At 48.1% G+C, this 21,402-nt stretch overlaps 2 protein-coding genes and 1 long non-coding RNA gene across 4 annotated transcripts; 1 reads left to right on the forward strand and 2 right to left on the reverse strand.

Moving 5' to 3' along the window:
• Nucleotides 1-272: 272 nt before the first annotated feature.
• Nucleotides 273-1,481, reverse strand: LOC103671031 (interferon-induced transmembrane protein 1-like). The gene is made up of 2 exons (XM_008699591.2): nt 1,169-1,481; nt 273-600 (listed from the first exon to the last, which is right to left on the reverse strand). The coding sequence occupies exons 1-2, from the start codon at nt 1,355-1,357 to the stop codon at nt 406-408; spliced, it is 384 nt and encodes a 127-aa protein (XP_008697813.1). The 5' UTR covers nt 1,358-1,481; the 3' UTR covers nt 273-405.
• Nucleotides 1,482-7,428: 5,947 nt separating this feature from the next.
• On the forward strand, nt 7,429-16,747 carry LOC103671032. 2 transcript variants are annotated; one of them, XR_570715.2, is made up of 5 exons: nt 7,429-7,595; nt 10,072-10,167; nt 11,713-12,609; nt 15,792-16,132; nt 16,256-16,747. It is a non-coding gene; the product is annotated as an uncharacterized LOC103671032 (long non-coding RNA). The 2 variants fall into 2 exon arrangements; XR_005837203.1 differs by having other exon boundaries at nt 12,478-12,609.
• Nucleotides 16,748-19,659: 2,912 nt separating this feature from the next.
• LOC103671033 (interferon-induced transmembrane protein 3-like) lies at nt 19,660-20,855 on the reverse strand. The gene is made up of 2 exons (XM_008699592.2): nt 20,512-20,855; nt 19,660-19,943 (listed from the first exon to the last, which is right to left on the reverse strand). Exons 1-2 carry the CDS (start codon nt 20,758-20,760, stop codon nt 19,752-19,754), a joined length of 441 nt encoding a protein of 146 aa, XP_008697814.2. The 5' UTR covers nt 20,761-20,855; the 3' UTR covers nt 19,660-19,751.
• Nucleotides 20,856-21,402: the final 547 nt, after the last annotated feature.

Consider the following 21,402-nt stretch of genomic DNA (forward strand, 5'->3'; position numbering starts at 1 on the left):
CACCACTGCCTCCACACACCCGAGAGTCAGGGAGCCTTACCCTCGGGACCAAGGGTGTTCTGGACACGGGACGTCCTTGGGTCGGGGACCCCCATCCTAGGACCCTGGTCCAGCTCTTGCTCCCAGCAGAGGCCAGAAACCAGCACAACCTGAGGCTAGGCCCTGGCCCCTCAGAGCCGCACAGCTGGGCAGGGAGGGGAGGTGGGCTCAGTGTCAGGGGCAGGCTAGGCACTTCAGCAGTGCCCCCACCCCCAGGGGACATCACAGCACCGTCACACACAAGTGTACTTTATTGAATTCAGTTGTAGACAGGTAAAGGGCTGGGTGCTAAGGGACACGGCCAGCAGCCACGGACGCGGGGCCAGCAGCGTGTGGTGGAGGACTTGGGTCTCCTGCCATGACCACCTAGTGGTAGCCACTGCTTTCCTGACTAAGTTTTAAAACTCTACTGTAGGCTGCAACATAGGCATTCACCAGAAGAACAATGGATACAATGGTCAGAACGAGGCCCAGGACCAGGGCCCAGACGTTCAGGCACTTGGCGGTGGAGGCATAAGTCCGGGCCCCAGTCATGTCACCCACCATCTTCCGGTCCCTAGACTGGGGAGAAGAGATAGAGCGTGGGATCAGGACCAGGTCCTGGTGAGAGCCAGGGACTCAGGGCCCCCCCGCCCAGCCCCGGCTGGTCCCTGCCCAGAGAAGGCTCCACCTGCCCTTCACCCAGATTGGGGACCCACCCTCCCCATTCCCTGGAGCCTGAGCGGGACGGTGCCCCGTGGGCCCCTCTCTCCTGGGGCCTCCGTGTCCTTCCTCAGACTCTCAGCCTCTCCTGGAGACCCCAGGGCTTGTCCTCCCTCTGCTTTGGCCCCTTCACTGGCCTCCCACCCCACCGGGAGTCAGTGTCCTGTGAGTTCCTGTTCTTTCTGGGAGAACCTTGGAGCCACAAGTGCATCTGAGGGTGTAATTTCTAGCATTGGTCAGTAGGGGAAGTCCTTGGAATCCTGGGGACAAAGGCTGCTCATGGCCCTCCCCAGGCCCCCTCCTGCAGCCTCACTGCAACCACACAGACACACATGAAGGCTCCCCACACCCCACGTGCCCTCTGGGCAGGCGGACCTCCGCAGGCTCACCGCACCTTCTGGGAGAGTCCCTCCCCACACGCACCCACCTTCACGGAGTAGGCGAAGGCCACGAAGCCCAGGCAGCACCAGTTCATGAAGATGGTGTTGAACAGGGACCAGACGATGTGGTCAGGCACGGCCGTCTCAGTCTGGATGGTGACCACGGTGGTTGCCACGGGAGCCGAGCTCTGGGGGGGCCCCAGGATGTCCACCTTGTTCTCCTTGACCATCTCCATCTTTGGAAGGAGCAGGTGTGTTCCGGAGGAAGACGGGTTGGGAAGTGGCTTCCTGATACAGAGGCTGAGCAGGTGTGGTCTGGAGGCCAGGACAGTGCTCAGGGGCCCTCCCCCTCTAGGGTAGGTTGGCTTCTCAGAAGTTTCTGTTTCCTGGTGTTTTGTGGTTGGGTGAATTGTCTGGCACTAGGTGGGTCAACCACTGAGTGTCAGGTTCCGCTAGAGCAGGGTGGGACGAAGGGCTGTCTCCCTAATCTGTACTTTCTTTTACTATAATTTATGTACCTCGTATTTCCTAGAACTTTGTTTTTTAATCCATGTAACATGCATAACAACACCTGCTGTTTTATCCATTTTGCCGCCGTAAAATCATTTAGTGCTTTTTGTAAATTCTTGACGTGCAACAACCGTAACTAGCATTTAACTGCAGATCATTTTTATAACACAGAAAACGATCACTCACTCATTCTCAATTTCCGGGCCCCCCAGGCCTGGCATTCACTTTACCTGGTGGCACCTCTCTGGATTCGTATCATCCGGAGTTTCATGGGAATGGAATTTTGGAATACGCGGCCCTCTGTGAGGGGTTTCTTTCACTTCGAATAATGTCTCGAAGCTTAATTTTGTCTTAGCGTCTATTCATACTTCTTTCCTTTTTCTGGCCAAATAATACTCTGTCATATGGATATAGGACATTTTTCATCCAGTGGTAACTTGCTGGACATTTAAACTGTTTCCACTACTTGGCCACTATTAGTAATGTTGTGTATGTCACCCATTCAGTACCTGGTAGTGGATTCTGTGTTTCATTATCTGAAGAACTGCCCTGGTGTTTTCCCTGCGGGCTGCGTGGGTCACAGCTGCAGGCACCGGGGTTCTGATGTGGGCTCAGCTCCAGTGTCCTGGTTCCACCTGTGCCTGCCGGGGAGGGGGTGCGTTCTGTCACCCTGTGGTTAGGTCTCAGTCTTTCAGGAGACCGCCCCCGCCTGCGACCCTTCTCTCCCCGCTCAGGGTGGACAGGAAGGCCCATGGGGCTGGACTGGGTATCTCCCTTCCGCACACTGGCAAGGCTCTTCCTGAGGCCATGTCTTTGCTAAGGAGGACAGAATGCTCTGGGCATATTTCAAACCCTGCCAGAAGCATAGGGGGTTTTCTCTGTTCTTTATTCTGAGAACGCGGTGGGGCCCCCTTGAGCTGCAGGGGCTTTATCCCTGGACTTGGTCCTGCCGAAGGCTCCCCCAGGGAGTCAGTACCGCAGGGGTTCCTGGTAAGCAAGCCCCTCTTCTCTCCTGTTCCTCCAGTCTGGGGGCTGCTGTTCTCACGGTGCCTGCGTTCTCTGATAGAGCCAAGACGAGGATTATATATTTTTAATGTGTGTAAATATATTAACAAGATATTTCTCACTAGATACGTATTTTACCAATCTCTCCCCTCAGGGTGACCTTGAAGCCCTGCATGAGCAGGAAGTGAAAACCAGGGCAGGCACGCAAATTACTGGAAACTTGAAGGTGTGTCTCCCCACCCCCAAAACCCGCTGGCAAAGACTGGGTGATTTATCGGTCCCAGGCATTTTAATCTCTGTGCACACACGAACTCACCATAAACGTAACTGAACGGAAACCCAGTGTCTACGCCCAGCACACATGCCTCACAGAACCTAGTGCAGGAGCATCAGGAAACAAACAGCAACAGCGAGAGCGGGCGACAAAGCCTGGTGGGCGGGGCCTGACTGCCAGTGCCGCCAGCTCATGTAATTGAAAACGTCCAGTTTCCAAACTAACATTTTCAGACAAAGAATCACGAATACACGGCCCACACTCGGAGGGATGCATTCAGCAGCAGTGGTCTTTGAGGGGCCAGACACACTAGATGAAGATTTAAAATCTGATCAAGAAACCCCAGAGAATCACGCCTAACAAGTGAAAAGGAAATACGAGAATAGTGTTTTACTAAATGGAGACTATGAAGAAAGAGAGAAAACATTTTTGAAAGAACTAAATAGGGATTCTGAAGTTGGAAAGGGCACTAATGAAATGAGAAGTTAGCCGTGGGGTTGAGAACATATCTGACCCACCAGAAGAAAGAGTCAGTGAGCAAGCATGAAGGTCAGTAATTGGGATTATCCTGCCTGAAGAAGACAGAGGAATCGGTCCGCAGGGGCTTGTGGGATGCCATCAACGGCACAACATGGGTGACAGCGGCCCCAAGGCAGAGATGAGAGAAAGCACAGAACGAATATTTGAAGAAAGAATGGCCAAAAGTTTACCAAATTTGATGAAAAAAAATCCCCACTAATCCGCATGTCCAAGAAACTCCACAAGGTCCAAGAATGGCCCCAAAGAGACGTGCACGTAGACACATCATAGTCAAGCTGTCGAAAGTCAAAGACAAGCACTCATCGCGGTGAAACGTGGCACCTCACTGCGATGCTTACTTGTGTTACCACCTACTGGGGAGGGTCAGCACCTCCTCGTGTGCTTTCTGACACTTGCACATCTTCCCTGGAGAAGCGTCTATTCCAGCCCTTGGCCCCTCTGAACCGGGTCACTTGTCTTTTTCCTGTAGTTGTACCCTCTGTGTCCCCTTGAGCCAGTTTGTGGATTGTGTGTCTGTCAGACTTTGTCTGTTTCATAGGGATTATGTGACTTGGTGTACAACTGTCCACAGTATTCCCATAATTCTGTTATTTCTGAAAATTGGTTGTAACGTCCCCACTTCCGTGTCTGATTTTAGAAATCAGAGTCTTTTTTCTTCTTAGTCCATCTAGCTGAAGGTTTGTCGATTTTGTCGGTCTTGTCAAAGAATCCACTTTTGGTTTTATCTGTGTTCTTTACGCCTGCTCTAAACTCGATCATTTCCTTCTTTCTGCTTCCATTTTCGTTTGCTCCTTGTTTTTTCTTGTTTCTTGAGGTGAAAGGCCGTGTATCGATTTGACATCTTTCTCCTCTTTGTGTAGGACTCTCTGCCTGGAGGAGTTCCCTCCAAGAGCCGTTTACCCTGCCTTCCAAAGTGTTCATACATTTGGGTTTTGTTTTCACTCATCTCAAAGCGCTTTTTGTCTATCTTGTGACTTATTCTTTCGTTTTCTGGTTATGCAGGGAATTTCCCTGTTTTCCTTCTGTCACGAAATTCTAATTGTATTTCATTGTGGTCAGATAATATATTTTGTACGATTTCAACCTGTTTGCATTTATCGAGAATTGTTTTATGGCCTAACATGTGTCCCACCTGGAGAATATGTCATGTGCCTGTAAGAAGAATGTGTGTTCTTATGTTGAGTTGGTTTGTACTTGTTGTGAGACCACCCCACAGGACGAGAATGTTCCCCCAACCACCCAAAACTTTTGATTCAAATGTTGAATGTGATGAGGCCACACATCAGTCAAGAGGTTGAGACGAGGTCTATTTCTCACACAGTGATGCACTATAGGGAGAGCAAGGTGATCCCTCCCAGGTCCATCAACGGCTTGAGAGAGCAGAGCAAGGAGGCTGCTGAGATTTTTATGGTGGCTCAGGGCCCGGGGCGGGGGCATGATTTGCCATGCATGGTTTGAACTCCCCTCCAGGGCCAAAGGAGAAAACACCCAGGCTTTCCCATCAGCTTGACGTGGGGCAGAAAAGGGGGAGAAGGGTGTGGCTTCAAGCTATTAGCAAACATCAAAAAATGAAATGAGACTCTTTTTTTTTAAAGATTTTATTTATTTATTTGACAGAGAGAGAGAGAGACAGCGAGAGAGGGAACACAGCAGGGGGAGTGGGAGAGGAAGAAGCAGGCTCCCAGCGGAGGGGCCCGATGTGGGGCTCGATCCCACAACGCCGGGATCACGCCCTGAGCTGAAGGCAGACGCTTAACGACTGAGCCACCCAGGCGCCCCTGGAATGAGACTCCTGATCACAATTCACACCTGATATCTGACTATGACTGAAATATGACTTCTTTCATTTCATTCAACTTGGGCTCCTTTGAGGGACTCATTATGGCGCTCTGTGAGGCCTGTGGCCTGAGGCTGGTCAGGGTGGTGAAAGTCCCGCCTTGTGTGTCTGAGAAGTGACATTTCTTATTGATGTCAGGCATCTCTGGAACACTGAAGGGGATGAGGAGTGTCTCTGCGAGCCTGTACCACGGTTTTAGTATGTGTAGAAACATATGTGGTCTTGTGTCATGTTTTGAGGTATCTGTGAGGCAAGAGATGCGTAGAACTCAGTTCTTTACCCGTAAGTCTGTAAAATGGGAAATGTGCCAGTTACCGGCCATGGCATCTGGTGCTGACTTGATCGCTGCTCCCCTCCATCCTCACCCTTCTCAGGGACACCCAGTTAGGGGACAACAAGCAGCAGCCCTCCTTGAGCTCTACCACGCACGATGGCGGCCGTGCCATCTCTAAAGTATACTAACTCGCACTGTGGTTTATAATTTTTTTATCCGGTTCATGAATTGGTCCCTCTTTAGTTATAAAATGCCCTCCATCGGCGCGCCTGGCTGGCTCAGTTGGTGAAGCGCCCAACTCTTGATTTCGGCTCAGGTCGTGATCTTGGGGTCCTGGGACTGTGTCCCACACTGGTCTCCAACCTCGGCGTGGAGTCTGAGATTCTCTCTCTCCCTCTGCCCCTCTCCCCTTTCGCGCTCTCTCTCTCTCTCAATAAATAAATAAATAAATACATACATAAAGCCTTAAAAAAATACCCTCCATTATACTTCGTGATAACTACCTTAATGTCTGTGCTGACAATCAGTGTCACCGGTGCAGTCCTCTTCTGAGTACTGTCTGCACAGTGTGTAACTTGCCAACCGAGGCATGTCGTTGAACCTGAAGGTTTCGTGTAGACGGTCTTTATTTGGGTCATGTTTTTCTTTTACTAACCCCTTCAACCTTTCTGTCTTTTGACTGAGTGTTTTCCCCTTTTACATTTCATATGATCGTTAATAAAGGTGGCTTTGATTTGCCATTTTTCCTAAATGTCTTATGTCTTATTTTCTGTTTTCTCTATTCTTCAAAAATTGCCTTCCCTGTATGAAATAGATCATTTGTATTTTAATTTCCTTTTCATTTATTTTACTTTTTTTTTTGGAAGTTACTTTCTTACAAAAAGTGGTTGCTGTGGGGATTAAGATTAGCATTTTAACTTTTAATAAACTAGCTTTAAATAACCCAACCTAATTTCAGTAATATCCAAAACCTTTACCCCTGTGTAGCTCCATTCACCCCTTCATCTTTTGTGACATTTTTATCACACATAAATCTTTATTCCTTGCATATAATAATATCCGATACAAATACCAGATTTATAATGCTTCTTAATGCAGGTGCCTTTTAAATCAGAAAAAAAGTTACAAACAAAAATGCATTTATACTGTTTTTTATATTTCCAAATATAGTTACTTCTATGGATGCTTCTTCCTGTGAATCTGAGTCACTGTCTACTGTTCTTTAATTTCAGCCTAAAGAACTCCTTTTAGTATTTTTAATTAAAAAAAAATTTAAAAATATTATTTATTTATTTATTTGAGAGAGAGAGAGAGCATGGGGAGGAGGGGCAGAGGGAGACGAAGAAGAAGGCTCCCTGCCGAGCAAGGAGCCCAATGTGGGACTTGATCCCAGGACCCCGGGATCATGACCACGCTTAACCGACAGAGCCACGCAGGCACCCCTCCTTTTAGTATTTTTATAGGCCAGTTCTGCTAGTCTAGAATGATTTCTGGTTTTGTTTATCTGGGACTGTCTGAATTCTCCTTCAAGTGTGTGGCTTTTTTGGCTGGATATAGAATTCTCGATTGTGATATGTCATGGCACTTCCTGCTGGTCTCCATTGCTCTGAGGGACATCAGTTCTGATCTTCCTGGGGGTTCCTTGTACACGATGAGTTGCTCCTCTCTAGAGCGATTTTACTTCCGGCAGTTTGGTTGTAGCGCGTCCAGCCTGGATCACTTTGCACTCATCTTCTGTGCAGTTGTTGCACTTGCGGGATATGTTTTTCACCACATCTGGCAAGTTTTCAGTCCTTATTTCTTCACATATAATTTCTGCCCCTCTTCGATCACTCCTCTCCTTTGGGGTTGCCTATCATGCATGTGCTAATATGCTTTATGGAACCCTACAGGCCTTTGAGGCTAACTTTATTTTTCTTCTTTTTTTGTTCTGTTTCTCAGGCTGGATAACCTCCACTGACTTCACATTCACTGGCTCTCTTCTGCTGCCTCAAATACGCTGCTGACCTCTTCTGTGAAATTTCATTTTGGGAGGTAATTTTCCACTCTGTAATTTCTATTTTGTTCTGTTTTGATGACTTATATCTCTTTATTGACATTTTCTATTTGGTGAGAGTTCCTTCTCATACTTTGCTTTGTTGAATGTGGTTCTTTTAGGTCTTTGAACAGATTTCAGATAGCTGATTTAAAGTCTTTTTCTAGGGGCGCCTGGGTGGCTCAGTCATTAAGCATCTGCCTTCGGCTCAGGGCAGGATCCCAGAGTCCTGGGATCGAGCCCCACATCAGGGTCCTCTGCTGGGAGCCTCCTTCTTCCTCTCCCACTCCCCCTGCCTGTGTTCCCTCTCTCGCTGGCTCTCTCTGTCACATAAATAAATAAAATCTTTAAAAAAAAGTCTTTTTCTAGCAATTACAATATCTGGGGTTCCTCGGAGACAGTTTCTCTTGACTCCTTTTTTTTCAGTTTATGAGTCATAGTTTCTCGTTTGTTTGCATTTATTGTGATGCTTTGCTGAAAATTGGACTGTTGGGCTCCTGGGTGGCTCAGTCAGTTAAATGTCTGCCTTCATGATCTCAGGGTCCTGGGATCGAGCCCTACATCGGGCTCCTTGCTCAGTGGGGAGTCCACTTCTCCCTCTCCCTCTGTGATCTCTCTCACTCTCTCTCAAACAAATAAGATCTTTTTTTAAAAAAGAAAAGAAAATTGGACTTTTATTATTTTTTAAATTTTTCACAAAAATTGGACTTTTAAGATAATATAATGTAGCAACTTGGGAAACTAAATTCACCCCTTCTCCGGGGGGACTGTTTTCCGCTTTTTGTTGTTACTGCTGCTGTTGGTACTATTCTCTGAAGTAACTCTGTTAAGTCTATTTGCTTTGTCCTTTGTGGCCACAGACTTGCCCGATGAAATCTGTGGTGAGCTGGTGTTTGAACAGAGATTTCTCAAACTTCTGAGACCAGTAAGTCCCCCGTCTTTACCCAGGGGCTCTGGGGACGTGCTGGGGCCTGCCAGCAGCGACCATCAGGCAGATAAGTCTGCCTGCACCTTTGCTTCCTGCTTGCACACAGGTGAGAGCACAGGACTCTGCCATGTCTTTCCTGAGCATGAACACCACCCTACACATGTGCCTAGCTTCTGGAATCCCAGGAAGATGTCGGAGATTCTGGTGTTTTGGTTTTTTGGTTTGTTTGTTTGTTTTAATTTTTAAATTGAGATGGAATTCACATAACATACAATAACCATTCAAAAGTGTACAATTCACTGGCGTAAACGCCTCCACTGTATTTGTATGCCACACCTATTGTGTACGTACAAATGCGCATTCGCGGTGTTGTGCGACCACCACCTCTCTCTAGTTTCAAACCTTCGTCTTCAACTCCAGAAAAACACCTTGTACCCATTAAGTAACCAGCCTCCACTCCCCTTTTCTCCCATCTTCTGATAACCACTAACCTGCTAGAAAGGCCTCCACGGAGTTGCTTGTTCTGGGTGCACCACATGAAAGAAATCACACAATATATGACCTCCTTTCACTGAGCGTGATGTGTTTGAAGGTCAGCCAAGTTGTAGCATGTGTCAGGACTTTGTTCTTTTTTTCATGTTGAATAATACTCTACTGGGTAAATGTACCATGATGTGTTTATCCCTTCATCTGTTGCTGGCATTTGGGTTGTCTCCACCTTTGGGTCCTCTCTTTGGGCAGGAATCATGCTGCCATTACCACTGTGTCTAAGCTTCCGGGTGGACATGTTTTCACTCTTCTTGGGTAAACACGTAGAATTGGAACTGCTGGGTCCCGTGGTGACTCTACGTTCGGGTAAATGGCGGCTGCACCACTTTATACTCCCACCAGCCAGGTGTGAGAGTTCTCGGTTTTCCACACCCTCATCAACACCTGCTATGTTCTGTCTTATTAGTAAAAGCCATCGTAAGGGGTATGAGGTGGTATCTCATTGTGGTTTTGATTTGCATTTCCTTAGTGATCAATGATGCTGAATGTCTTTTCATGTGCTTGCTGGCCATTTGTGCATCTGCTTGGGAGAAATGTTGACTCATGTACTTTGCCCATTTTAAAGTGGTTGGAAATTTTCAAAGTCTCCTATGGACATCTCACCCCCCAGCTTTTCCTCTTAAGCTTTCTGGTTAGCTTATCGTTTGCCCCAAATACTCTCTATTGCCTCAAGCAGCCACGATGTTAAACAATTTACCTTCATTTATTTCTTCTCTGATGCACTTTCTTTATGGAGATTAAAGTTTCTAACCTATAGAGTTTTATTTCTTTTTTAAAAGATTTTATTTATTTATTTGTCAGAGAGAGAGAGAGAGAGGGCTCAAGCAGAAGGAGCGGCAGGCCCAGGGAGAAGCAGCCTCCCTGCTGAGCAAGGAGCCAGATGCGGGGCTCGATTCCATGACCCGAGCCAAAGGCACATGCTTAACCAACGGAGCCACCCAGGCGTCCCTATGTAGTTTTATTTCTGCCTGAAAATTTTCTTCTAACGTTTCTTACAGGGTAGGTCTGCTGACAAACAAATTCCTTGTTTTTGTTTGAGAAAATGCATTTCATCTCACTTTCAAGGGATAATTTCACTTTATGTGGAATTCCAGGTAAATGGGTTTTTTCTTCTTTCAACATTGTAAATACTTCACCCCACTTCTTTCTAGCATGGTTTCAGAGCTGATGTTTGGTGCAATTCTTTGATTTTCTATAGATAAGGTGTATTGGTTTAGGTATTGGTTTTTAACTCTGGCTTTTTTCCATATCTTTGCACTTTGAATATGATATGTCTGGCAGTGGGTTTTTTCCCATCATGAAATATCCCATTGGTGGTGCTTTTCCCCTTAAAGTTTATGTTGTCCAGTATTACTATAAGTGTCCAGCAAACTTTTGGTTAATGTTCCCTGGCGTATCATTGCCATCTTATAAAATTCCGTCTTTTCTATCCTTATCTCAAAATACGTGTCTCACAAGAGAATAAAGGTTTTTATTTTTAATCAATTCTAGCATTCAATGAATTCAATTCATATAAGTTTGACATGTTATTGTTTGACTTTCTTTGACTTACTGTGCTTCTCTTTAGCACTCTTTCTTACTTTGTTTGAATACACAATTCATCGGGGCGCCTGGGTGGCACAGCGGTTAAGCGTCTGCCTTCGGCTCAGGGCGTGATCCCGGCGTTATGGGATCGAGCCCCACATCAGGCTCCTCCGCTAGGAGCCTGCTTCTTCCTCTCCCACTCCCCCCACTTGTGTTCCCTCTCTCACTGGCTGTCTCTATCTCTGTCGAATAAATAAATAAAATCTTTAAAAAAATGAATACACAATTCATCATTCCACTTTCATTTTATTATTATTTGTGTGCCCACTTTTCCTGTACTTCAAATGCTTAACCTACAGATGACACCAATATATGTTAGTTATGTAAGTATTTCCTGGCAATGAAAGCACCTTAAAAACTTTAAACCTTCTTACCTGCCCAACTGCACCTTATCTTTTTTCTTTGCATTTTATGCACCTGCTATTCATACTCAGTCTACATGAATTCGAATTTTCTTAATTCATTTTCTGCTGACATATATTGGGAAAGTGTGTCCTTGGGCCCCTGGGGGACCCTGAGCACTGACTGGCATCCTGTAAGATGTGCTGTCTGCTTCTTGGAGGATGCTCTCTGCTAATGTCATTTGCCTCCTACCAGTGGAACCTCCACTTGGATGGTGTCAAGACCACCTACTCAAGACCACTCTGTCCTCCATGTTGACCGAGACTTATACTCTGGAAGTATGGTGGAGAATCAGTCAAAAATAACATGATGAGGGCTAACAAGAAGGGTTTCTCTTTTCTTCTTTTTTAAGATTTTATTTTTTATTTATTTGAGAGATAGAAGAGAGAGTGAGAGGGAGCATGAGAGGGGAGGAGGTCAGAGGGAGAAGCAGACTCCCTGCTGAGCCGGGAGCCTGATGCAGGACTCAATGCCGGGACTCCGGGATCATGACCTGAGCAGAAGGCAGTCACTTAACCAACTGAGCCACCCAGGCGGCCCACAAGGAGGGTTTCCTAAAGACAAAGAGTTATAGTATGTGACATTTTAGACTTCGGCTTATAAATTGGTTTGATAAATATTTTTCCTTTTTCCTGTCTGTCAACACTGACTAGTACATAGACCAACTAATCCCCAATCAACAGAGAAACCACATGGTTTCTGAGATGTTTCCAGGGCCACTGAGGCCCACAGGACAACTTCTGAGGAATGGCTGAGTTTAGGGAACAGTTCACTGCACAGCCAAAGTGTGGGACACACTCAGGCCCCCGACTGAGGCTGGGGCAGGAGCAGCTGGCGGACCCTGCATGCCTTGGACAGGACCGGCGTGGACCTGAAAAAGGCCTAAGGGACAAGCATGGGAAGACTCCAGGCACCACAGCAGCCTCCCAGGCTCTGCTCTCAACCCCACGCTCATGCCTGCAGGGCCCAACCCTTGAGTGCCCGGACTGAGGACCAGGGAACAGTGCTCGTGGGCAGGACTAGCGCCAAGCCGGGCTGCATTCAGTGCAGACAGGGCTTGTATGGTGGTAGTGGACGCAGTGCTTCTGGCCAAGTGTGAAAGAAGCGAGGGTCCACATTTGAATTAATCCAACTGTGAAGGGCTGGAGGAGTTTCAGCCGCACGCCTGATGGGATTTGGACCCAGTCTGAAGAAGGACCCCCTGGGGACGAGGATCCACAGGCACTGAGCAGTAATTTGGAGAAAGAGAACGTCTGGGCTTCTTCACGTTTCCATCTACAAGGAGAGCACAGGCACATTTTACCTGCATCTTCTCAGGGTGCGGAAGGGGGCTCAGACAGCTAAAATTTGAGGTATTTCTCATTTCGTTTGGGCCTCGATATGAAGCTGGCTCCTAGATTCTCTCCCCTGTGCTCCAGGTGAGCTGATGTAATTGGACGCTGTGGAAACATTTTAACCCTGCACACCATGTGGCCTTAGCACGAGCTTGCTCTTCTCCCCTGAGCTCCTAGAGCTGACGGCTGAAAGATTCCTCTGGATCCTGGGTGGAGGTGAGGCTCTCAGACTGGTGCTGGGGGCGGGATGCGTTCCAGGTGCTCCAGCTCTCCTGAGCACCGGCTGATGAGTGGGAAGCAGAAAAATACCAAAATGTAGAAGGGTAGGAGATAAAGCTCACAGAGTGTCTGTTTCTGCTGATTCTATTATCCTTCCTCCCATGTTCACCCACAGTTTGGATAATTGGCTTACAGTTAAAGAAACTTAGTTGTATACTTAAATACGGTTAAAATTTAGAACTCAAAATAAGGTACATTTTATGTTGTATATACTTCACCACAATTAAAAAAATTGATTTTGACAGTTTATTCATGGATTTTATGGGGCGATGGACTTTGGAGTACCCAACTTTTTCCTATATGATTTAATTTTAACAACAGCTGTGTTTCATAATCAGCACAAAAAATTCCTTGGTATTTAAAAATCTGCTCTTACAAGTTGGTAGGAGCTGGCTCCAACACATTTCTGCTACAGGACATATGTCAGCTACAGAAGGTGCATCATATTTGGGGATCAACATCTTAACATCTTTGTGCTTGCCCCTAGAGCCCAGGCAGGAGCAGAGGGACAGGTGTGGGACAGTAGTGATGGATGACACGGGTAGAGCAAACTGTCTGTTTGATCTGGAATGTTCCACCTCCATCCTCTAGGGCACTGGTGCTGGGCCCACTTGAAGCTCTGACTTGGGGGTCTGGTACAACCCTGCTCATAGTGGGCAGGTCTGCCCCAGGGTCACCTGGTGTGGCCTATGTTCCCCCTGGCTGGTTCCACCACAATGGCTCTTACCCAGAAGGCCACTGATCCAGTGTGAGAATGAGCCAACCACCATTTATTTCTGTTCCCATTATTGGTCTGAGGAGTGGAAAATGGCCCCTGGGAGGGGTCAGGGGCCCCACTGAGAGTCTGATTTGGGCCAGGACTCCATTCAGAACCTCGCTTCCGTATACCCTATACAGTGACCTCCTGCCATTTTGTCATCTGTCATTCTTTTTGTTGCTTAGTCATTCTCGACCCCCATATGATTGCTTTTACACATTTTAGCTGGCATTTACCTACACTGACATGCACAAACCTTAGCTATTCAATTTTGAACCCGGGAGGCACCCGTGTATCTCACACATTTACCATGGTGTAGAGCGTTCCGGTGTTGTGTCTCGCTCCTGACAATGTACAAAAGTCAGGTGCCAACTACCCGGAATTTCTGTGCCTGTGCGGAACAACCATTATCGTCATATAGAAAAGTGGTGGGACGGGAAATCCCGAAAGCCCATCCTTCCACCACTGCAGCAAATAAACTGGGAAAAATGATCTGAGTCAATATTTTCATACTCTGGAAAACTAGTAAAAGTTGACAGAAATCAGAGGAATGCTTATTCAAGAAACAAGTAGTGAAATCTCAGTACAGTGGTTTGTGGCATTTTAACTTACTCTGGCTTCAGCCCTCACTTCCTAGCTGGGTGGCAGCCTGCAATCTGTCTCAAACTCTTCCAAAGTTTAAAGAGGAGGGAACACTTCTTAACTCACTGTATGAGGCCAGCGTCACCCTGACACCAAAGTCCGACAAAGACACTAAGGAACAAAACACCACAGACCAATATATCCCTTATGAATATAGATGAAAAAATACCCAACAAATTGCTAGCAATCTGAATTCAGCAACATATCAGAGAGATTATACGCCATGACCAAGTGGGATTTGTCCCACAGATATGAGGGCGGTTTAAGAGATCAAACACAAGTATTATGTTCCTTACAACATTTAAAAAGAAATACCATATGATCCAGTAATCCCACGGGGATTCCACTGGGTATTTACCCAGAGAAACGGAAAATATTAATTCAAAAAGATATATGCACCCCTGTGTTCACTGCAGCACGACTGACAATAGCCAAGGTAGGAAGCAGTCTAAGTGTCCCTCGATAGATGAATGGACAAAGAAGATGTGGTATGTATATGATGGAACATTACACAGCCATGAAAAAATTAAATCTTGCCATCTGTGACAACATGGGTGACTACAGGGTATTATGCTAAATGAAATAAATCAGAAGAAGACAAATACTGTATGGTTTCACTCATATGTGGAATCTAAAAAACAAAACAAATGAATAAAAAGCAGAATTAGACCCATAAATGCAGAGAACAAACTCATGGTTGTCGCAGCGGAGGCAGGGGCAGGGTGGGGTGGGGGCGGGGATGAGCACGATGCCTGAAGGTAGTGGGGGGTCCAGGGTTCCAGTTCTGGGATGGATGAGTCACAGGATGACAGGCATACCGCCGATGACATCGTACTAGTGTGGTGTGTATGGTGACAGGAGGTAGCAGCATTCATGGTGAGCACAGCAAGCACACATACTCACTGAACCACTGCGTTGTACACTTGAGGTTAATCTGACATTGGGTGTCAACTATACTTCAGTTTAAAAACTCAATCAATATAATACTCCATATTAATAGAATGAAGAAAAAACACATGTGCTCATCTCAATAACTACAGAAACAGTATTTGACAAAATCCAACAAACATTCATGATAAAAACACACATAAACCTAGAGATAGAAGGGAAATTCCTCAACCTGATAAAGGACATCTATGGACAAGTCACAGCTGACATTATGCCCAATGGGGAAAGACTGAAATCTTCCCCCTGAGATCAGGAACAAGACAAGGATGCCTGCTTGTTCCATCCACGAGGATGTCATGCGTCCGACATTGTACTAAGGTTTCCAATCAGGAAAACAAGGCAAGAAAATGAAAGGGGGGGCATCCAGATTGGAAAGGAAAAAGTAAAACTATCACTACCTTGTAACAGAAAATCTTGACAAAATCACTGAAAAATATTAGAGAGATTAGCAAAATTGCAGGTGACAAAATGAATACACAAAAATCAGTAGCAATGAGCAACCCTATGATATAACTAAGAAAACAATTCCATTTATAATAGTATCATAAAAAAAAGTACTTGGTAAGAAATTTAACCAAGTAGATGCAAGACTTATATGCTGAAAACTACAAAACATTCCTGAAAGGAATTAGAGAAGCATGAATAACTGAAATCCATCCTGTGTGCACAGACCTGAACTCTTAATATGATTAAGATGGCATTACTGACTAAATTTATCTACAGTTTCAGTGCAATCACTATCAAAATTCCTACTGCAATTTTTTTTTCCCAGAAATGGACAAGCTGATCCTAAAATTCACACGGAACTGTGAGGCCAAAACAATCTCCCAAAGACAGAACAAAGTTAAAGTCTCACACTTCCTGATTTCCAAAACTTACTACGAAGCTACAGAAATCAAGACAGGGTGGCAGTGGCTCGAGGACAGACATGCAGACCAACAGAACAGAATTTAGAGTCCAGTCATAACCCTGTGCACCGACGGTGGATTGATTTTCAACAACGGTGCCAACACGCTTCAGGGCGTGGCGCCGAGATAACAGAGACCCACATGGAAACTAGCCTACAAACGACACAAAAATAAACTCAAAATGAACTACAGAACCGTTAGAAATGTAAGTATAAATCTTTGTGACCTTGGGTTAGGGTTAGGGTTTCTTAAACATGACGTAAGCATAAATATAACAAGAGAACAGAGAAATTGCGCTTTGGCAAATAAAAGTGTTTGCACCTCACAGGACACTGTCCAGGAAGTGAGAAGGCAACCTACAAAAGAGGAGAGCGTTCTTGCGATTCCCGTACCTGACAAGGGACTGTATTCAGAACACGAGTTGACCACAATGAGACAAACAGCCAGATGAGTAAAAGAACAAAGACTTGACCGACGTTCTGCAGACACAGGGACAACCAGCAGGCGATGAGAAGGCTCTGGCAGCATCATTTACCAAGGAAACCCGCACCAGACCGCAACGACACACCACTGACAATGGAACAGCTCTAATTTTGTTAAGGGAAAAATACGTGTCGGTGAGAATAAGGAGAAGTAGAAACTCTCGCACGATGCTGGTGGAAATAGTGTGGCAGGTCCTCAGAAAGTTACACGTCGGGGGGGGGCGCCTGGGTAGCGCAGTCGTTAAAGCATCTGGCTCAGGGCGTGATCCCCGCGTACCGGGATCGAGTCCCGCATCGGGCCCCTCCGCTGTGAGCCTGCTTCTTCCTCTCCCACTCCCCTGCTGTGTTCCCTCTCTCGCTGGCTGTCTCTCTGTCACATAAATAAATAAAAAAATCTTTAAAAAATCTAAAAAAAAAAAAAGAAAGTTACACGTGGGGATCCTGCGTGGCTCAGTCAGTCAAGCGACCAACTCTTGATTTCAGCTCAGGTCACAGTCTCAGGGTCCTGAGATCAAGTCCCACGTCAGGCTCTGTGCTTAGCACAGCTTAGCACACCTCCCCCTGCTCATGCGCCCTCCCTCTCTCTTCTCTCTAAAATAAATAAATAAATAAATAAATAAACAAACTCCTCGGAGCACTTTAGAGAATAAAAACGTGTCCACACAAAGACTTGCGCACAAATGTTTCCAACAACATTATTCGTAAGAGCCACTAAATTGGAAAATTGGAAACACCCAAATGTCCATAAATTGATGAATGAATAAGCAAAATATGTGGCATCCTTACAATACAATACCAATCAGCCACAGAAAGGGTTGCAGTTCTGACCCATGCTGCAACGAGCCACATGAACAGGAGTTAAGGGGAGCAAGACAAAGGAGAAGGCCACCTACCGGTGGGGTCTATTTACATGAAATGCCTGACGAAAGGGAAATCCAACTAAACTGGGGGGGCAGGTAGGCTGTTCAAGGGGGCAGGGTTAAGGAAATGTGGTTTCTGCTTCATGGGTACCTGGTGTCTTGCAGTGGGGAAAACATTCAGAGCTACAGGAGGTGACAGCCACACACACCAAAAATACGAAAAGCCACATAAATTGTACACTTGCCATGGGTAAAATGGAAAATTTTGTGTTTTGCAAATTTTACATGATTAAAAAATTAAATCATATAACCTTTCTTTTTTCAATGATGCAGGTGGTCATTTAATGAGTCACTGAGTTAAATGGTAGAAACACTTTTGAATTAACAAATATAGGTAATTATCTGCTTCCAACATCATTGCAAGAGGGGAACAACATTTTAAAAAAAATATGTCTCCTTCTCTTTCCCTAATCTCTTTTCCTTCAATAACATTTATTTTTTATAATAATTTTTTATTATGTTATGTTAGTCACCATACAACACATCCCTGGTTTTTGATGTAAAGTTCCATGATTCATTGTTTGCGTATAACACCCACTGCTCCGTGCAATACGTGCCCTCCTTACTACCCATCACCAGTCTATCCCAATTAAATCATATAACCTTTAAATTGAAGAAATGATAGCGGCGCCTCGGTGGCTCAGTCAGTTGGGCGTCTGCCTTCAGCTCCGCCAGGGTCGTGGGATCCAGCCCCGCATCAGGCTCCCTGCTCAGCGGGGAGCCTGCTTCTCCCTCTCCCTTTGCCCCACCCCTCCGCTCTCGCTCTCCATCTCGACTATATAAATGATAGTAAACGTAAGCAATGATTAGGCGAAACACGTCCCTTGGCGAGGCCTTGCGCACATTTTATTGTTACCCGCACATTTTATTGTTACCCGTGCACGGACCGGGAGGTCTACATCAGTCACGTGGTGAAAAGCTGTTCGAAGATGAGCTCCCGCCCCGTGCACTCTCCCCCCACAAGCAGGGGCAGCCTCGTAGGGCGGGTCTCACGTTCCCGCAGCTCAGGAAGAGGGTCACAGCAGGCATAACCCCACCGAGCTGCGGGCAGAGCTGCGAGCTGCGGTGACTTGGGGGTAGGGTCCTGCTAGGTGGGCGACCCTCTCTTGCAGTAAACAAACAGCCTTTGATGTCCAGCTTTTGCAAATCACAGGTGAGGGCTGAGGCATCAGGCGGGCCAAGCGCAGGTCACTGAAAGGTCCAGGCTGCTGACAGCAGGGCTCCAGGGGCAGCAGGGGCGCTGTGAACAACCTTGGTCCTCAGAGCCCCACTACAGGCCCTGGCTCCCTTGTGGCCAAGGCGTCCTGGGTGTCCTGGAGGTGGGCGGGGCTGAGAGGGTTGGGCCAGCTGGGTGTGGGGAGGGGGAGATGAGCCGGCCCGCGCTGGTGGGAGGTTCCGCATCCAGGGCTTTTCCAAAAAGCACTTGGGAAAGAATATTCTCTTCTGGCTGTGTGTGGAGTGATCCCAGGGGGAACACGAACGGGCAGGACTCCTGGGATGCTCAGGTTGGGTCCAGAGTGGGGAAAGAGGGTAGGGAGGACGGATGTGTTCCTCGGCAGAAGACGGTCTGGCAGCCCCTGGCCACAGCCCTCGGATCCCTTCCTGAGCGCTGCAGGTCCAGGAATCGGGGTGACCCCCCTCTTTTGACCCGATGAACCCCTTCAAGGCCTGGAGCAAGTCCTTCCCCGACCCCGAGGGGCGGACCCGCCAGCTTCCCTCTTCCACCCAGGGTATCCCAAGCCCCTGGTGCATCCCCGAGTTAGGACGATGTGCTTTGGCGGAGGGATAGGGGTGTGGGTGAACCACAGCTGGGGTCCCAGTGCACAGGGGAGGGAGGGAGAAGTATTACCATCCCACCTCACACCTCACCTGTCTGGCTGGTTGGGGGCAGGGTCTGCCTTGGGGTATCCACAGTGTCCACAACATGGAAGCCATGACAAAAGGAGGTAAGGATGCTGATTTCCAGTCAGGGCAAGGGTTCACCCCTACTTGATGAGCAGGGAAAACTGGGACTACATAGCTCCAGAGGAGGACTGTGGACCCCCTGTTTCAGGTGCCCTGCTATGCTCCCCAGCCATTGGGCTCCTTGGAAGCGAAGAACGTTCTGGACCCAGTGCCACCCTTCTCCAAATGAACCCATTTGGTCAGAGCTCAGACCTCTGCCTCAAACCCTCGTCCACGTGTTTCCGCAGCTGGAGGCCAGATACAGGCAAGCCCACCCACCACACACGTAACACAGAGCAGGGTACAGGTGGCCAATGGGGGACATGGGCTCAGGAGCAGGCTGGGGCATCTCAGCAGGGCCCCTCCGCAGGTGAAACGCCGCACCCTCACACACAAGAGCTTTATTGACTTCCGTGGTAGACTGACACGTCCATGAAGTACCGTGACAGAGGTAACCGCCTCCGGCCACGGGCAGCTGCTAGGGTCCTCCATACTGTTTAATGACCTCTGATATTGTTTGGGAAATCATCAGTGATCCGGCGACAAAGAAAATGATGAACGTGATGGTCAGAAGGAGGCCCAGGACCAGGGCCCAGACGTTCAGGCACTTAGCGGTGGAGGCATAAGTCCGGGCCCCAGTCATGTCACCCACCATCTTCCGGTCCCTAGACTGGGGAGAAGAGATAGAGCGTGGGATCAGGACCAGGTCCTGGTGAGAGCCAGGGACTCAGGGCCCCCCCGCCCAGCCCCGGCTGGTCCCTGCCCAGAGAAGGCTCCACCTGCCCTTCACCCAGATTGGGGACCCACCCTCCCCATTCCCTGGAGCCTGAGCGGGACGGTGCCCCGTGGGCCCCTCTCTCCTGGGGCCTCCGTGTCCTTCCTCAGACTCTCAGCCTCTCCTGGAGACCCCAGGGCTTGTCGTCCCTCTGCTTTGGCCCCTTCACTGGCCTCCCACCCCACCGGGAGTCAGTGTCCTGTGAGTTCCTGTTCTTTTTGGGAGAACCTTGGAGCCACAAGTGCATCTGAGGGTGTAATTTCTAGCATTGGTCAGTAGGGGAAGTCCTTGGAATCCTGGGGACAAAGGCTGCTCATGGCCCTCCCCAGGCCCCCTCCTGCAGCCTCACTGCAACCACACAGACACACACGCAGGCTCCCCACACCCCACGTGCCCTCTGGGCAGGCGGACCTCCGCAGGCTCACCGCACCTTCTGGGAGAGTCCCTCCCCACACGCACCCACCTTCACGGAGTAGGCGAAGGCCACGAAGCCCAGGCAGCACCAGTTCATGAAGATGGTGTTGAACAGGGACCAGACGATGTGGTCGGGCACGGCCGTCTCGCTGCGGATGGTGACCACGGTGGTCGTCCCGGGAGCCGAGCTCTGGGGCGCCCCGAGTACAGCCACCTCGTGCTCCTCCTTCAGCATCTCGTAGGTCGGGGGGACGCCGGTGTGGGCACCAGGGAAGAAGGGCTGGCAGCCGCGGCTCATGGTGTGAGACGGAGCACCTGTGGTGTGGACGTGGATGCCCGACCGACCCACCGTGCTCTGGGCCCTCCCAGTCCCAGTAGTTTCGATTTCTCCAAAGATTCCTTTTTTGGTGTTCGGGGAAATTGGGAATTGGCTGGGGACTAGGGGGGCGGAACCAACTGCTGGGTGTCAGGTTACACCAGTGAAATTGGGACTGGGGACTAGGGGGGCGGAACCAACTGCTGGGTGTCAGGTCAGGTGGGCCAGAGGGGTTAGGGGAGCTTCCTGTGCCTCACACTCAAGTGAGGCCTTGCCTTCTACCCTGCTTTCCTGTTTAGGGGTGTGGGTGGCCCTGGGGTATTTCCTGTAGGCTGGCATCTCCCCACAGTTCTACCTGTTCTCCTCTGGCTCAGCTGATCGATAACCAGTGTGGTGGTTGACCCACCTTGGTGGTTCTTACATTACAAGAAGCCCTTCAGCTACAGCTACCAGCAAACGTGAAAAACTTCTGAATATGAGACCTGGAAACTACACACACAGCTATCCCCACACACAAGTTCTGAGGTGGGGGTTGGAGGAAGTGGGGTACAGGGAAGGGAGACAGGAAGAGAGAGAGAGAGGAAGTTTGACCAAAGGAGCACCTGACTATAGGGAGCTGAAAAC

This window comes from Ursus maritimus, unplaced genomic scaffold, assembly GCF_017311325.1.
Source record: "Ursus maritimus isolate PB19 unplaced genomic scaffold, ASM1731132v1 scaffold_23, whole genome shotgun sequence".
NCBI lineage: Eukaryota > Metazoa > Chordata > Mammalia > Carnivora > Ursidae > Ursus > Ursus maritimus.

What these genes read in the sequence shown, in the direction of transcription:
- LOC103671031 (XM_008699591.2), bottom strand. Translation starts at nt 1,357, where the DNA reads ATGGAGATGGTCAAGGAGAACAAGGTGGACATCCTGGGGCCCCCCCAG. An exon ending in CCTTCGCCTACTCCGTGAAG is followed by an intron (nt 601 to 1,168) that starts GTGGGTGCGTGT and finishes TCTTCTCCCCAG; the next exon opens with TCTAGGGACCGGAAGATGGT.
- LOC103671033 (XM_008699592.2), bottom strand. Translation starts at nt 20,760, where the DNA reads ATGAGCCGCGGCTGCCAGCCCTTCTTCCCTGGTGCCCACACCGGCGTC. An exon ending in CCTTCGCCTACTCCGTGAAG is followed by an intron (nt 19,944 to 20,511) that starts GTGGGTGCGTGT and finishes TCTTCTCCCCAG; the next exon opens with TCTAGGGACCGGAAGATGGT.